Source organism: Stegodyphus dumicola, chromosome 6 (genome assembly GCF_044657685.1).
Source record: "Stegodyphus dumicola isolate Sdum_Otavi_A_Nest chromosome 6, ASM4465768v1".
In the NCBI taxonomy this organism is placed as follows: domain Eukaryota; kingdom Metazoa; phylum Arthropoda; class Arachnida; order Araneae; family Eresidae; genus Stegodyphus; species Stegodyphus dumicola.
This window is the reverse complement of record NC_140773.1, coordinates 149,219,446-149,236,288: the sequence shown is the minus strand read 5'-3', so window position 1 is coordinate 149,236,288 and position 16,843 is coordinate 149,219,446. Positions and strand designations below refer to the sequence as shown.

Below are 16,843 nucleotides of genomic sequence, written 5' to 3'. Positions count from 1 at the left end.
AATAAAAAAAAGCAGCAGAAATTAGATAATTTTTTTAAAGAATTAATTCAGGTAATTTAAAATATTTACATAAAATGTAGTAGTTTATATGTTTGAAAATTTATGGTTATTAATTTTGCAAAAAAAGTAATTCATTGAATTTTTATAATTAGGTCATTCAAAACTTCATAATTGTAATTTTTCATTTCTCTCCCTCCCCCTTCTCGAAACTCCAAAATGTCGGTAGTAAGTCCGTAAAAGTTTCAGGGGATTTTTTGGGGTCCCACAAACACCCCCGTTATAGTCAAGCTGTGAGAAAGGCAATCACTCTGCGGGTCGTCTGTGAAGATGACCCCAGAGGCATAACGTCGGCAGATGTGAACTTCATCATTTCTGTGATTGATGACCGAATTATCGACTGCTCCACTACCACCTGTAGGGTGCACAAGACAGTCCTGCAGCCAAATGGACTCAACATTGCGTTTGAGGACCAAGAGACTGTGCTTGTCCTAAAGACCGTAATCAATGATCTAAAGACTGTAATCAAAGAGGTTTTTCGCTTGGTTTCCTGGTAACAGGTCACCAAAAGAAAACGTCAAGCTCCTTGAAGCCTGCAACAAGGGCCTGAATGTTAAAAAGATCGCCATCAATGCAGTAATCCCTGGAGACGGAGGTAACACTCTGGTGCTGGGAGTGGATCTTGAGCTCATGGATTATCTGGAGGCCCAAGCTTTTCTGTGGAGAACTTCAAGCTTTTCTGTGGTGTCCGTGGCTCTGTGCAGCTGAAGCGGGTGAGGCAACAGGGGAAGTGAATTCTTCCACCCAAGGATCTTCCGAAGAAACAGCCGATGGAAGAAAGGGGACCGAAAAAGAGTCAGAACCAGAGCCTTCTTTGGAGGCTCGGGAAAAGACCTCTGAACAGGTTTCCCCTGTCACAATTTCAAGAGAAGTCATGGGTTAAAGAGGTGGCTTTTAACTCTCTCCTAAAATCCTTCAGGGTAAATTCTTAACTCTCATCTAACCTGTCTTAATGATTAAGGTTAGTTAACTAAATCTGCAACATAGCAGAGCTGCTTCATACAATTGAGCTGCTCAATTAGGTAAACAAGGCACTTTTGTTGCCTTAATTTAAGAACCTTGGGTCTACAAGGGTAAAATCCTTGGTAGGCCCATGAACGCACACTTCTTTTCGTCAGAAGGACCTAATAAAAGACCTAGAACTAGCATTTACATTTCTAAAAATATAAATGCTTTGAAATTATCTCAATTCACATCAGAGGATGTGACTGCTATTTTAACCAAGGACATAAACAGTTCACTAAGAGGAAACATTTGTTTCTGCTCGGTTTACATGGCTTATGACCTCAACATTCCACAAGAATTTATAGATCTTGTGAGTTTCTACGAAATCGACAGTATTCCTATGATTATTGGTGATGATGTTTATGCTCACCATCTATCATGGGGTAGTTCAGATACCAATCCTAGAGGAGAAAAAGTCATGGAACTTATAACGAACACTAAGTATCCTACATTGGCTAAATTGGTCAAAGCCTGCCTTAGCTGCTTCCATAGTCCATTAGTGGAAAGTGCATTCAACTTAATGGATACACTTGTCACTGACTATAGAACCTCTCTGATTCCCTAGATGCAGTGCAGACTATTAAATATGATTTAATGGCTTCTAAAGAAACCTCATGTGGAAAATATGGCTAAAAAAATCCAATGACTGATCCAATTCACGAAGATCTCTTACTGAATATGAACAGAAGTTGGAAAACATATCAAGAGGACTTAAAAACATTTATTTCAGATGAGTCACCTATAAAAGTCTCTGAAAAACCTTCTACATTAGCAGAAAAGCAAACTGCTTCTACCTCTGCGTGGTCTGGATCAATGTTATGAATAAAAGCACCTATGTAAACATTTTACAGAAGGTGCAAAGACTTGCTTGCCTATGCATTAGTGGGGCTTTAAACAATATCCCTACTGACACAATAGAATTTTTACTGCAAATTCCACCCTTGAAACTGTTGAGCAGAGAAGCAATTAAAGCCATGTATAGGTTGAATAAAAATGGCACATGGTGCCAAAGAACAGGTTTTGGTCATAAAAGCAACATTGACATATGCTGGGACTTGGGCAATGAGATTCCTATAATCTTTATGCCCAAGGATGCAATTACTAAAACAATAGTTCCAGATAAACTATTTTCAACTTATATACCAAAAAGGAATGAGATAGAATCTCTAATTGACCTAATCCCAACAGGATCAGTTGAATGCTACACAGATGGATCAAAATCCAACTTCACTGGAGCTGGAGCCGTTATAAGAACCAAGGGATCTGGAGATTTCATCTATACGTGGGTAAACTAACAACTGATTTCCAAGCTGAGGTTCTGGCTGACAAGAATATATATATTCTCTCTGACAGCCAATCAGCCATCCTTGCTCTGGCTAATCATGTCAAGTTACAAAACTGTGTTTTGAACTGTACTCAGATCTCATTTCTCTGGCTCAGGCCCATAACACCATTAGTTTAGTTTGGGTCCCAGGTCATTGTGATTTTGCTGGAAATGAACTAGCCGTTAAAGTAACTAAAGATGCTTCGCAACTACCCATGTCTGCCCCAGAACCATTTTACCCAGTTTCATATCAAACTGTTAAAAAAGAAGTAAGAGGCGAGATAAAGAACAAACATGATGATATATGGTCTAAACTACCAGACTGTGCTCATTCTAAATTGGTGCTCGGTACACTTAACTTATCAGGTAAACTCATACACCTCAGTAGAACTAACTTACGCCAGGTAATTCAAATTGTTACTGGACATGCTTATCTGCCCAAGCATCTCCACAAATGTGGTCTTGTTGAATCTCCTCTCTGCCCAGCTTGTGGAGAAGAAGAGGAAACACCTATTCACTTCCTGGAACGATGTCCGGTGTTTTCTGTCCCTAGAAACAAATTCCTTGGGTTTCCCAACATCAGCTTCGATCAGGCCCTTCTATACAAAGGGCTGTCTGGCATAATAAGCTTCCTAATGTATACTAAACACCTACAGGTAAAGTGAGTTTGATACCACAAGAAACAAGCAATAAGATGCCCTGTGAGTCCTTTTTGGGAGGGGGGTGTAAAACTAACTATGCAAGAAATTCCCTCTCGCAGCTGTATTTCGGAATATAAATATAGATATGAAATCTATATACACCACCTGGCCACTTGGCTTGAGGAAGTACCTCTGTCCTCCTTATTTAATTTATTTTTCAGACTCACTATTGCACCCCTGTTTGGTCAAGAGTTTGCGTTTGGTGGTTTGGGAGGGATTGAATTGGCTCTTCATCCAATTGGGATGTCTTAAGGATTTAACCAACCCCCTGAATTTAGAGATGGGATCTTTTACTGATATTATATATTTGGTGGCAGTTTGGGATCTTATCTACTTATTTACTACCTTGCACGGGAATAGCCATTTAAAATCTTTGTTTTAAATGTTCAAATGGCGGAAAAGCAATGGGCAACATTTCGTAAGCTCTTTTCCTTCTTTTTATAAGAAGGAAGCACCACCATTGTTACATGTGTTCTTTTAGACCATATTTCTTCAGAAATTTTTGGTCTCCTTTTAGTAGGACGTTGGTTGCATATGCAAGATACTGATGATACCATTTCTGCCAACAATCGTGGGGGTATTTTTGAATGGAACAACAGACATCTGACCATTTCAGCTAGAGTACATATGATGCACTCTGCAACTCTGTTATGTTGTAGTCGATACTCGACAGAGAACTAACATTTTTAATGCCTTCCTTTTCTAAGAATTGATTAAATTCATCACTTTTGAACTCTTGCTTTATCAATGTGGAGCATTTTTTTTAGCTGCTTACCAGTTTGTTTTTTAGCCTGAAATTTGTTTTTCTTAAATGCTTCAAGGGCTCCAGACCTCTTCCATAAGGCATACACAGTAATTTTCCACAGTATGTCATCAGTGGATATTATGAAGTATTTTGGACCACTTAAAGAGGTGACATTCGTGAGAGCATAAATATCAGTGTGCACAAGCTCAAGAATATGACAGTTTACTGTATGTGCTTCTTTCGGAAATGGTAACTTAGTTTGCATTTTGTTCAGGTTTCACAGAATAGGGTTTTACTATTATATTTTGGAATCTTCAGAACCTGCACCATCTCTCTAGAATGCACACAACTTTTTATGCCGCAGTTTCAGTTTACTGTTTGGAGTATTTACATTACCTTGTGTGATATTTAAAACCTCAATTATGTCTTGTTGATATACAGCATACAGACAATTTTGCTTCATTGCTTATATAACTACTGGATTTTTGCTTTTAATTTTTCTACAGTCTCATGATTTGTGCCTTTTTTTCTTGGAACTGTTACCTAAAGTTGTCTAATATCTAAAGTGGTTATATCTTTTGCTTTCTTAGACTTCACTTTTGTGTTGCCATAGTATTTAGTAACTAAATACATCATGCACTTGGCAGTTTTCTTGTGCTTTAAGTTGGTGACTTTAAAATTCTGCTAGTAACTTAACTTATAGTGTATTGAAGTCGGGTAATTTATAGCGAGATTCTATTCTGAAACGTTCAAATTCTTCAGTTAAGCTACATAGCAGCTAAATAGTTAGGAAGTCTTCTGAAGTTTCAGATCCTATTTCTGCAAGGTTATTTACAATTTTGAAGAAAGACTTTAAGTAACCTCGTATTTTTTCATTCACATTTATTTATTTATTTATTTATTTATTTTTTTGAGCTAAGCTGCTTCATAAAGTTACTGTAGACTGATGAATTTCATGAAGTTTCATCCATGCTTCATATGAAGTATGACATTCTTTAATGTGCACTGCCTCAGATGATTTCGTCCTCAGAGCAATGATTACTAATTTTTAAAAAAATCTTTTACCACTCATTTGTCGAGTTCAGCTTGGTTAGCTTCCGAAGTTTCTAGCTAAATTAACTGCTCACTTGCAACTTTTCAAAGTTTTGACTGGATTTAAACCATTCTTTCAAATTTCATATTTCAAAATCACTGTCATTCAGTTTTTCAATCTGAATATTTGGGTTCATCATTTTCATTAGATACATACATTATCAGTAAAGCCAAGGAGAAAAGTAAGACATTCGACTTACTCCTTTTTAGATATACATCTCCAATGGACTACCAGGTACCAGGAGGGAAAATGGGCTCATAACCTTTATTTGGTTTTTGGTGTAATTGAGAGTAAATACGTAGTAGAAAATGTGGTTGCCTACCAAAGGAGCATACTCATGTGGTTGCCTGCCAAAGGAGCATATTCGATGTAAGTGAAACAAAATGATCTTAATTATGCTCTCCTTGAGCTTAACATTGATGAACAAGGTATGTTAACCTATAGCATGTGAGAAAAAACATAAGATGGATAACAGGTGATTAACTTGACTTAATTAAACTGCTGCGTTATGTCAGTAAGGTCTGCTTTTCAATTCATTTAGGTCGGCAGGTACTTATCTGCAATTTCATGCATTGGTACATAAAAGTGCTGTTCAGGATATTTTGCTAAATTTTCCTCTTCTAGTCTTCAACAGCTATGTTCCATACATCAAATCGTTGCACCATGTTGGGGAGAATGTTGGTTATTGGCCAGGTTGTTAACCTGGATGACTCACACCTCAGATAGGCACATCAGGACATACACAGTATTTGCACGTTTCATGCCTTTTACCCTAGACTTTTCTCCTTTTCATCACTGTGCAGACGCAAGGGGGAATGCAAATTTCCCAGCATTAAAAAAGAAAGTATTAATATAAAGGAGTAATATATTTTTTAATATAAAGGAGTTCTTCAAAGATATAAAGTACGAGAAGCATGCTTCTTGATCCATTATTACTACTTTCTTAGTAAGCATTCTTTGTGTTTGCTTGCAGAACTTAAATTTGAATTCAATGCAAATCATCCATTTTCTCATTGGTCATTTTAACAGAAAAATGATATTTTAGCGCAAACATATAATTAAAATAATTTGATAATTACGTGATCATGTTCATTGGGTGAGATATTGTTTAACAAAATACCATCTAGTATTATATGGTTTTACAGTTAGGCTGTTTATGTGTTGATGGCTGCTTTGATTAGGGTTTACAGGTAGAGACCATCCATGTGAGCAATCATATCTCATTTGTACACTAAGACTGCAGTTAGTGAGTAGTTAGTTTTGTAATAATTTTAATTCTATCTAAATTGACTATGTAAATTGCTTAAGGGCTACTTTATTAGGAACTGCAATATTTCTTTTTAGTGTGTGTGTGTAGCATGTGATATGCTGAGCCAGATTTAGACTAGATAAGGCCCAAAGCTATTTGAGATATGGGGCCCTTTATAAGTCTGTTGTGATATATTTTAATACTATTTATACTTATATTCAGGTGTGCCTAGAAATACATCAACTTTAAGATGATGTTAAAAATTTTATAAGTTATAATACAAAATACTTTTCGAAATTTATAAAAAACATTTAAAAATACAAATTTTAAAAGTAAATCATAAAAATTTGCAAATTATGTTTGGACTAAAATTTAAATTCTGAAAGAAGGAATCAAGTAAGTTTAATAAAAAAAAAGATATATTAATAAATATATATTAAATTCAATTAACATTGAGGAGCTAAAATTTGGAGAGCTAATTTTTTAAAAACTACTTGTGCAGTTTTTGCAAAACTTAGCAGTTCAACTTTCATTTCAGAAAAGGTCCAATTTTGTATTTCAAATTCAAATATTTGAATTAATGAGCTTATTACAATCAAAATATCGTTTACAGCTTTTCTAAATAAAAAAAAAATTCTATTTTTGGAATAATTTCGTTAATATTTTTTATATTTTTTAGCTCTTGATGAAGATCGCTATGGCATGCCAAGACGACGACGTGCTTCCCCAGATTGGCAACGAGGTAGACTTGATGATAGGGATCCCTCAATGGGCCCTTTGAATCATAGGTATATGTTTAAAAGTTAATCTCTCTCTGTGGTGAAATGACTTGCTTTGATGATTGTAAAGGGTATTAGGAATTCAGAAACTGTGAATTTTTACCATGATTGCTGCAGCTTTTTATTTATTTATTTATTTATTTTTTATTTATTTTTTTTTTTTTGTTTAAATTTGTGTAAGTTTTTCTTGTAGTTCTAATTTAAGATATCTATTTTTAATTTTTAAACCATTTTAAAATATGAATTTGAAATATTGTACAAAAATACTTTAAATTCTTTTCTACCATTAATTAAAATACAGTGGTACCTCAATATATGAGTGCCCTAATATACAAGTGTTTTGAGATACAAGGCACCAAGCGAGCAATATTTTGCTTTGAGATGAGAGCAAGATTTGAAATACGAAGAATCGTACACTACACCGCTGCACATGACCGCAACATGCACGCATGTTGGTGTCGTGTGCAGCGTCTAACAATTTCTCCCACCTCAGACTAGACCTCAGTCTGTGTGCTTGTTTCTCTCATTTTCGAAGCATTTTTTACTAGTTGGATTTTCGTTTTTTGCTTTTTGTACATTTACAAAACATTATCACATTTATTTTTATAACCATGGGTCCGAAGAAGAAGATGATGTCTATTGAATTAAAGCGTGAAATCATAGAAAAACATGAGCAAGGTTTGCAAATAATTGACTTAATGAGGATGTACGAGCGTAGCACATCAATGATATGTACTGTGCTTAAACAGAAGGAGTTGATAAAGGGTATAACGCCAGCTAAGGGCATTACAATAATTTCTAAGCTCCAGACCTCTCTCCATGAAAAGATGGAGAAACTACTGATGGTGTGGGTGACAGATCAGCTTCAAGGAGGAACCTTAACACAAAGCATCATATGTGAGAAGGCATGAGCGATTTACGGTGATTTGCTGAAGCAGATCCTACACACTTCCACAAACGAGGAATCGGAAGACTCGTTTAAAGCCAGTCGGGGCTGGTTTGACAACTTTAGGAAAAGGACCGGCATTCACTCCGTCGTCAGGCAAGGTGAGGCAGCAAGTTTGGATGTGAAGGCAGCTGAGGTTTACATCAAAACGTTTTCCGAACTGATAGAAGCCAAAGGATACATCCCCCAGCAAGTCTTCAACTGTAATTAGACAGGGCTTTTCTGGAAAATGATGCCGAATAGGACTTACATAATGGCAGAGGAGAAGACAATGCCAGGTCACAAACCCATGAAGGATAGATCAACTCTAGCACTTTGCGCCAATGCGAGTGGCGACTACAAAATCAACCCTCTGCTAGTATACCATTCGGAAAATCCCAGAGCCTTTAAGTCACATAAGATTTAAAAAAAAAAAAAAAAAACTGCCAGTTATGTGGAGGGCGAATCCGAAGGCATGGGTCACCAGGAAATTCTTTGTGGAGTAAATAAACCTGGTGTTTGGCCCTTCTGTTAAAAAATATCTACAGGAAAACAACGTACCCATGCAAGCCCTTCTCGTCCTCGACAATGCCCCTGCTCACCCACCAAATCTCGAAGAGTTCAAGTTTATGAACGTTCTCTACCTACCACCCAACACCACTCCTATCCTGCAGCCCATGCATCAGCAGGTGATTTCTAATTTTAAGAAGTTGTACACCAAGCACATTTTTCGGTGCTGCTTTGAGGTGACGGAGAACACAAACCTTACCCTTCGAGAGTTCAGGAAGGACCACTTTAACATCATGATATGCCTAAGAATTATTGATCAGGCATGGTTGGGTGTTACAACGAGGACCTTAACCTCTGCATTGTGACCTGAGGCTGTAGCTGAAAAGGCCTTCAAAGGATTGGAATCTGAAGTGTCAGTGGTAGAGGAGATTGTTTCTCTCGAAAAATAGATGGGTCTGGAGGTGGATGAGAGAGATGTGAACGAACTCGTCGAGAAACAGTCTCAAGAGCTGACAGCCGAGGAGTTACACAATCTACATTCGCAGCAGCATACGATGGTTCAACGAAAAATTAGTTTTGAAGAGGAGTCAGAGTTGGAGGAGGTTATCCCTACAAGAGATATAAAGGAGATCTTGGGAATGTGGAAGAAAGTTGTAGAGTTCGTGGATAAAAATCACCCCGAAAAAGTTGCAACTGGTCATGCATTGGAGTTGTTCAACGAAACTTGCCTATCTCATTTCCGCAATATCCTGAAAGGGAGGAAGAAACAAACCTCCTTGGACAGTTTTTTTAAACGATCTGCAGGTGACAATGAGCAAAGCGTAACAAAAAAAAGGCGAAGATCAGTGACGAAAATTAAGCGCTTCGTAAGCACTTCACTTTTTCTTTCAATTATGTTTTTATAGTATATGTATTTGTTATTTGTAAATAAATGTTTCTTCTTGTAAATACATTTTTCTTATTCAAAAACACTTAACAAAAACAGCTGAGGTGGTATTTTGGGAGCTGGAACGGATTAATGGCATTTCAATAAATTTCAATGGGGAAAATTGCTTTGAGATACGAGCAAGGTTACGGAACGAATTAAACTCGTATGTCGAGGTATCACTGTATTATGTACATTGTGGAAAAAAAAAGGGACAGTTTTATATCTCCCGTTCTACTAGGTCGATTGACAAAATTCAAATTGCATTTTTCATGTCTCGAAAGCACGACTTAGGATATGCATTAGATTTATATATAGCGTTGTTTTAACATAGGTATTTTGATACAAAATGGGTCTTTTTCTGAAATAACATACTGATTTTTTTCCATATTTTGATTCAAATTATGCCTAAATATTAAATTTTGTAAAATTTGATGCAAACTTTACAGAGAAATTCAAAAATTTAGATTTGCGCATTTTTTTCAGAACATTTTAAATAAATTCTTTTTATGGGATGTTACTGTCCCAATCGTATTTATCAGTGGGCTAATATGTCCCATCAGTGATCAAATTACTACATGTTGATATATTATGTTTGAGTTTATGAAAAATATATGAAACTTTCTGTTGTATATGAACTAGTGCATGTGACAGAGTTTATGTTTTGTAATATTTACATTATATATTACCGTAAATTTTAATTTTGTTTCCTGAGAAAGGGTAATTAATATCCTAGAGGATTGGGTCAAATAGTCCCAATTGACAATCGATTAGGACATATTGTCCAAGGAAATTTCCAGGAAATGGGAAAAGTTAAAATCTTTAAACTCGTATTACACTTCTTTTAGTATATCAACATTAAATTAAACTACTTTTCATAGTTAAATTTTAATCATGTAAAACTTTTGTCAAAAGGGCTAAAGAGTGTAAATTATAAATATTTGTTATTTAGTTTATTAAAGTTATATCTTTTAAATAAAACCAAGTTTGCACTATGAGATTTGATGTTTAATGGGTGGCATCGCTTTTTTGAGTAAAACATAATACTTCCTTACTGATATGTAGCGGAAACTGCTACTATAAAGTATTGTACTAAACTAAAATACTAACTAAAAAGTATTGTATTTTCTGATAGTCTTAAATTATCACATTTGGTGAGCAATGCTATGAACCAAATTTAGGAGGTTTTCTGTTAGATAGATAATAACAATGTTGTTGATCAAGTGGAGAATGATATTTGCCCAGATTTGCCAAAGGAGAAATTTGTGTTGCCGTTTTCCTAATAAATTTATTTCCAATTCATTTTAAATTTGTATATAAACTGAGCCCCAAGATTTAGAAGTAAAATATTTGCTAAAAACTCTCTGCTTATTTATCTGATATATGGCAAATTTATATCAGATAAATATGATATATGGCAAATTTATATCAGATAAATATGATAATGATATGTATTCTAATGCTTAAATTGATAAATAAGTGAAATAAATTTCCTTTATTTACAGCGAAAATATGAATAAACTCGAACACTGTCGAAAAATATTTAATCTTAGAAATTCTGTTTTTAATATTCAAGAATATGTACACATCTTTTTAACTTCTAAAATCTTTAAAAACGAAATATTCCTTAAACAAGAAAATTAAGGCTTGAAATCTTCTAATATTTAATGCTAGCAGTTAATGCATTTGTGATTTTTTCAATTGTAAATTTGGTACTAGGAAAATGGCTGTGTATATATATACACACACATAAATATATATGCATACACACACATAAATATAAATAGAAATAAGAATTAAAAATTTCAAAATTAAGATCGTAACTTAATAAAGTCATTCAGTATGCTGCAAAATTAATTAAATAATCAAATCAAAATTGAGGGTTAACAATCTAACATGCACAAAATTAAATCAAAAACAAAACAACTTGATAAAATACCATAGTAAAAATAATATAACAAATAGTCAAAACTTCTTTGGTTCCCCGCGCCCTCCCCAGGAATAGCCAAAAAGTTTTCAACACAGCCATTTTTCTGGAATGTGTATTTATATACAGTCAAAAGTTGTTAATTAGGACACCCATAATCCGGAATGATCTGTAATCCGGACCTCAAAGCTACAAACTTTCTGCGTATGCGTCGAGTTGACGCATGCGCATAGGCATTTACACGTGCGCGTAAGACCTTTATGGCTGCGAAAATGTGTGTGCGTATGCGCGTTTAATGTAAAACGGATGGTATAGGCTAAGCTAAAATTATCTAATTCAGTTAATGTTGCAGATTGCGTTGTTCCTTAATCTTCGAATTGGATCCGGCTTATTATTTTTTGCAGACTGTTAGAGCAATTTTATAAAAGTAAGCTTGAACCTTCGATTATGTCAAATAGAATTTCCGATATATATTTACTAATATGTAAAGGATCTACAAAGCGAAAGTATGTTTTGAAGTCCTTTAAACAAAAAGTAGAATTGCTGCAAAAAAATGGATAAAGATTATCTAACCATTCGGAAATCTGTTTATCAATTTCACGCTGCTCTGGGGGGGGGCTACGTCGTGGCGCGCAATGAGTTGGAAGTTGATCTGTCAACACTATCCTTATCTCCAGGGCAGATATTTTTATTTTACTTGGCTTATAATTCCTTACTAAATGTAGTATTTGGTCTCGATATACTCTGTGTTTGATATGATTTAAATTAAGGTCCTCGTCATTATAATTTGCTTCCGATAGTGAAGAAAGTGACACAGAGGTTATTGAAAACGAAAAAATTTCGATTGACGAATTAGTCGGTATTCTCGACACGGCAATTATAGGACTTGAACAGCGGAACTTTGTAACTAAATAAGAAATTATGTCTGTTTAATAGAATTAAAGAGAAAGTATTATCACATGAAACGAAGCAGCTTAAACAAGTTACATTGAAAGAAATGTTTAATAAAGTAAACAAATAAATATTAAGCTTTTTCTTTTTATAAATTTTGAGACCCTTTAGATCATAATTGTTCTTTATTTCATAAATTATGGTTTCATATTTTTAATTTTATAATTTCTGCATGCCATCTTACCAGATTTAAACTGATGATCTATAATCCGGAAAAATCGATAATCTGGAATTGCCTAAGTCCCGACGAGTCCATATTAACGACTTTTGACTGTATGTGTATTCATATATCCTATAGCAATAGCAAATATAATCAATATGTATATATATATATATATGTGTGTGTATCCTATAGAAAATATAATCAATATATATTGATTTTAATAAGTCTTCTTTACTTAATAAAATGGGTGATTTAATTAATCAGTTTTTCATTATGATCCACATAAGATTTACAGATTATGGGCTGGATTCAGAATGGGAATGATTTAAATTCTCAATAAATTAGAAATCTGTAAATTATCAAAAGATGATAAAAAGCTTTACTGATTATATTTATTTAAAAAAGATATTCTGACTGCTGTAAAATTGGAGCAACAAATGACTTTGGCAAAAAAACTATTAAAATAAAAAGTGTATTCAAATTTTTCTAAATCAAAGGCAGTAATTCAAAATCGTGATGCCTAAATTATGTAATGTGCGTTATAGATTGCACAGATGTCAGCTTATTTCTTACTACTTTCACTGCCAGTACCTCAGACTTTTTTGGAATAGAATATAAGTGCTTTAAAGACTTAACATGTGGCATCTGTTATTATTACTAAATCTGTGAAGTTTGTAATACAGCTCATCATGTATTTATAGTGTAGCATGTTATGTAGGAATTAATGACGCATGTTTCTATTCCCTAGGAAAACAAGTCACATAGAGTCATTTTTTATATCTCTGTTTAAATTTCTTGTGCACTGATTATTTTCATTTCCTATGATATTTCTCTCTTTCTTTTCTTCTCTCTCGTCTTCTTCCCCCCTTTTTTTAAAGAGAGAGAGGGGGTGGAAAGATTGTGTCACTCTTGCTTACAATTTCTTATAACAGTTTTGCTTCGGTATTTTGATATTTATCATTTGTACTTTTTTGTAAACTTTTTTTTTTCTTAAAAAGATAATAGTACTAGTTAGTAAAATAAATACATATAATGAATGTGTCTTTTAATTGGTTATATTTGCTTTTTAAATTTAAATTAATTTATTTCGTGGCTACTTTATAATTACTACTTTGTTGTAAGAAAGTGGATGTACTTGAAATTTTCCTGTTTCCTTTGCTTTAGACAATTGGGAAGAGGTGAAGGTAGATCAAGATCTCCACCTAAAGGACCTGGGGGAAATCGTGGCTCTTGGGGTGAACGTGGAGGTCGTCATGATAATAGAACTGTAGAAAACCGACACGACGATTCTCAAAAAGTTGGTTTAGAACCATTATTTTTTTTAAATTTAATATAAATTTTTTACAAAGCATTTTGTAATTATAATGTGATAATTTTTAATATACATGAGATATTTACTCTTCAAAGTATTTCTGTGAATTGCATTTCATTTTTTAAAGATAAGATTTCATCTCTGACATGATAGGATCCATACATTTACATTTTATGCTCTTTTGCATTCTAGGACTACCTATGCTGAACAATTTTTTTATAGAAGGATGTATATGCATCTGCTTGATGCTTAAAAAAGGCATACTGTCATGATCAATGCTTACCAAACAATATTCTATGAGATGCAAAAATAAAGACAAAATCCTGCTTAAACAAATCTTAGCCAGTATTATATCGAATTATGTGCTGAATCTATTTAGATTTTATGTGAAAAAATATTATGGTCAAATTTATGTTTCTCAGATGACATTCTCATACTTACATAGTGTAATAAGGAGGTTGTGGAAGCATTAAAAATATATTCGTTTACTAAATTTTATGCTTTTTTTCTTTCTGAGATTCATCTAAACTGATACTATGTTTTGTCTGTGCATGTTTTTATAGCAAATATAAAATAATGACTTGGACATGTACTTAGATTGAGTTACTTTATTATTAAGTGTAGCATTTAAGAAATATTTCTTAAAATGCTTAGCAGTTATAACAGTAGATCTATATCTATATCTATATCTATCTATCTCTCTCTCTATATATATATAAATGCTTATTCCACAAAATTTAAAGTTTTAGATGGGAGATTCTATATTTAAACAGGAGAGGCAATTGAGCAAAAATATTATAGCCACATATCAATGTGTATCTTTTAAGTATTCCGTGTAGGAAAACAAATAGCTAGCTGATTATGAATTAGATAGTTCTTTTTAATTTGTTTTCTGTGAATATACTGCACATATTTTTGCAGTTTCTTTGAAATTAGAAAAGGTTGGTTGAAAATATCCTTTTTTTTTTTTTTAGAAATATAATGATTTTTATTTGTTGTTTCAAAACACTTTTCTTTTCATTCTGTTGTTGTCTACCTTTCGGATATATCTAATTGTGTAAGCTTTTCAAAACTATGTTATCTGGAATTTTAGTAATGACTAGAAGGTAAATTTTATGTAAATAACTACTATGATTTGGAAGGAGTAGCATGATTTTTAAAATGATGAAGGTAATGATAGTATTTTTTGGCAATCACAGTGATAGTGATGGAAATGACGGTAGGTAATTGAACTCACATTCAGAACATAATGGATTTAAAACAGATGAAGGTAATTTTAGTATGAAGTTCTGTATAGCTGTTACATAAATTTCTGAGCGAAAGAGGGAATATTTATTTCTTGGAAGAAGACACCTTGGGGGGGGGAAGAATAAACAAAAATTACCGTATTTATGCGAATCTAATGCGCATCGTTTTTGGCCAAATGTAGTATTCAAAATTGGGGTGCGCATTAGATTCGAGTGCAAAGTTCGCCGATGACGTCAGCAGTTCGCTGATGGCGTCAACCAAATTTAAATCGTAACAACGAATTACTGTATTTCTCGACTACATTTACCGTTACATTTATCGTTGACACATTATTGCATAGAGGATACAAACTGCAGAGTACGTAGTCACGAAATGGAGGGCAAACAGAGAAGAATGTCATATGATGCTACTTTCAAACATAAAGTAATTCTTTGTGCTTAAAAAAATGGCAATAGAAAGGCAGGGAGAGAGTTCAACGTAACTGAGAGCAATGTTCGCTTGTGGGGGCAACAGAAATTGGCACTGTTTGCAACTAAAGCTAGTAGAAAGAAATTCACTGGCCCTCGCAAAGGAAGACACCCTAAAATTGAAGAAAAAGTTTTGGAATTTGTACGTGAAAGGAGGAAGAATGGACAACCTGTGACTAGTGACACCATGAGAAATAAAGCAAAAGAGGAGGCTGAAGTTCTTGGAATACCGAAACAAGAGTTTAAGGCTAGCCGTGGATGGATATACGGTAGTAGTAATTAGCAATGATTGTTTCACATAACAATTGCCCACTAATAAGTTAATTCTATGTTCTGCTACTTTATGTATAAATCCATTGTTGTATAAAATATGGTATCTAAATTTAAATAAAATTATCATACCATTAATTGATAGTTTATATACAAACCCATTGTTGTATAAAATAAGATTCAATAAATTCCTCATATCATTGATGCGCATTACATTCGCCGACAAACAATTTTTTTATTATTTAAAGTTTTAAAATGGGGATGCGCATTAGATTCGATGGCGCATTAGATTCGCATAAATACGGTATTATTGAATCTGCTAGGTAAAACAAGTGTCAAGGAAAGCGGATACCTCATAGAAGCTTGAAAGTATTTTTGATGATTCTGTTTCATCCAGGTCATTTACTGTTCTGTGCCTAAAAAAAAAACAAACAAAAGTAAAGAAATCTGCATGCCGAAAAAGGCTCATTCAGCTCATGTCACTGAAATCAGAGCTATCGTGTATCTCTTATACCAAATGCTTATTATGTAATTGTTTAATCTTGAACTATAGAGCTTAATTTAGCACTGAATAAAAAAAAGGGGCTGTAGGTTTGATGTTAAAAATTAAAGAGAAGATAAAATAGGCCTGAACTGATTAGTCACAGTTGTAGAAGTATTTGAAGGGTTTATTGGATAGCATATATATAACTAATATAAAATGATTTTAGACATAAGATAATAACACTTGTGTTGAAGCAGCTAAGATTGTAAAAATGTTTTGAAAATTTAACCAATTTTTTTTTAAAGAAAAAGATTAAACTATCCTGGAATGTGCAAAACAGTTGTAAAAGGAAAAACTTTTTTAATTTGTGGCAAATTAATCTTAATGAAATTTAAAAAAAGATTCAAACATCTTAATTTTTATTCAACATGTACATATCTCTCTCTATATATACACACAAAGGCTATTCACACATTTTTTGGATAATTTTCATAGTATTTACAGAAATAATTTACGTAAAATTTTTGTGTTTTCAGTGCTCTGTTTGATAACTCTTCACTATCTTTGTAAATTGTAATTTCCAAGATGATAAAACCTTTAGTATTATCAGAAGAGGTATTTTATCCCATTCCTCTTAAACAGCTTTCCAAAGTTCAAAGAGGGGTGTAGGTCGGCATTTATACAATACATTTTTTAATAGTTCAGAAA

General features: G+C 33.6%; 1 protein-coding gene across 3 annotated transcripts in view; it reads left to right on the top strand.

The window, feature by feature from the left end:
* LOC118198106 (uncharacterized) overlaps positions 1-16,843 on the top strand; it is a 207,124-nt gene that overhangs the window by 117,802 nt on the left and 72,479 nt on the right. For all 3 annotated transcript variants that reach the window (XM_085818997.1, XM_035369711.2, XM_085818998.1), the window contains 2 exons: positions 6,854-6,962; positions 13,519-13,651. In XM_085818997.1, the coding sequence (XP_085675123.1) occupies positions 6,854-6,962; positions 13,519-13,651 (242 nt within the window). The remainder of the gene's footprint in view (positions 1-6,853; positions 6,963-13,518; positions 13,652-16,843) is intronic.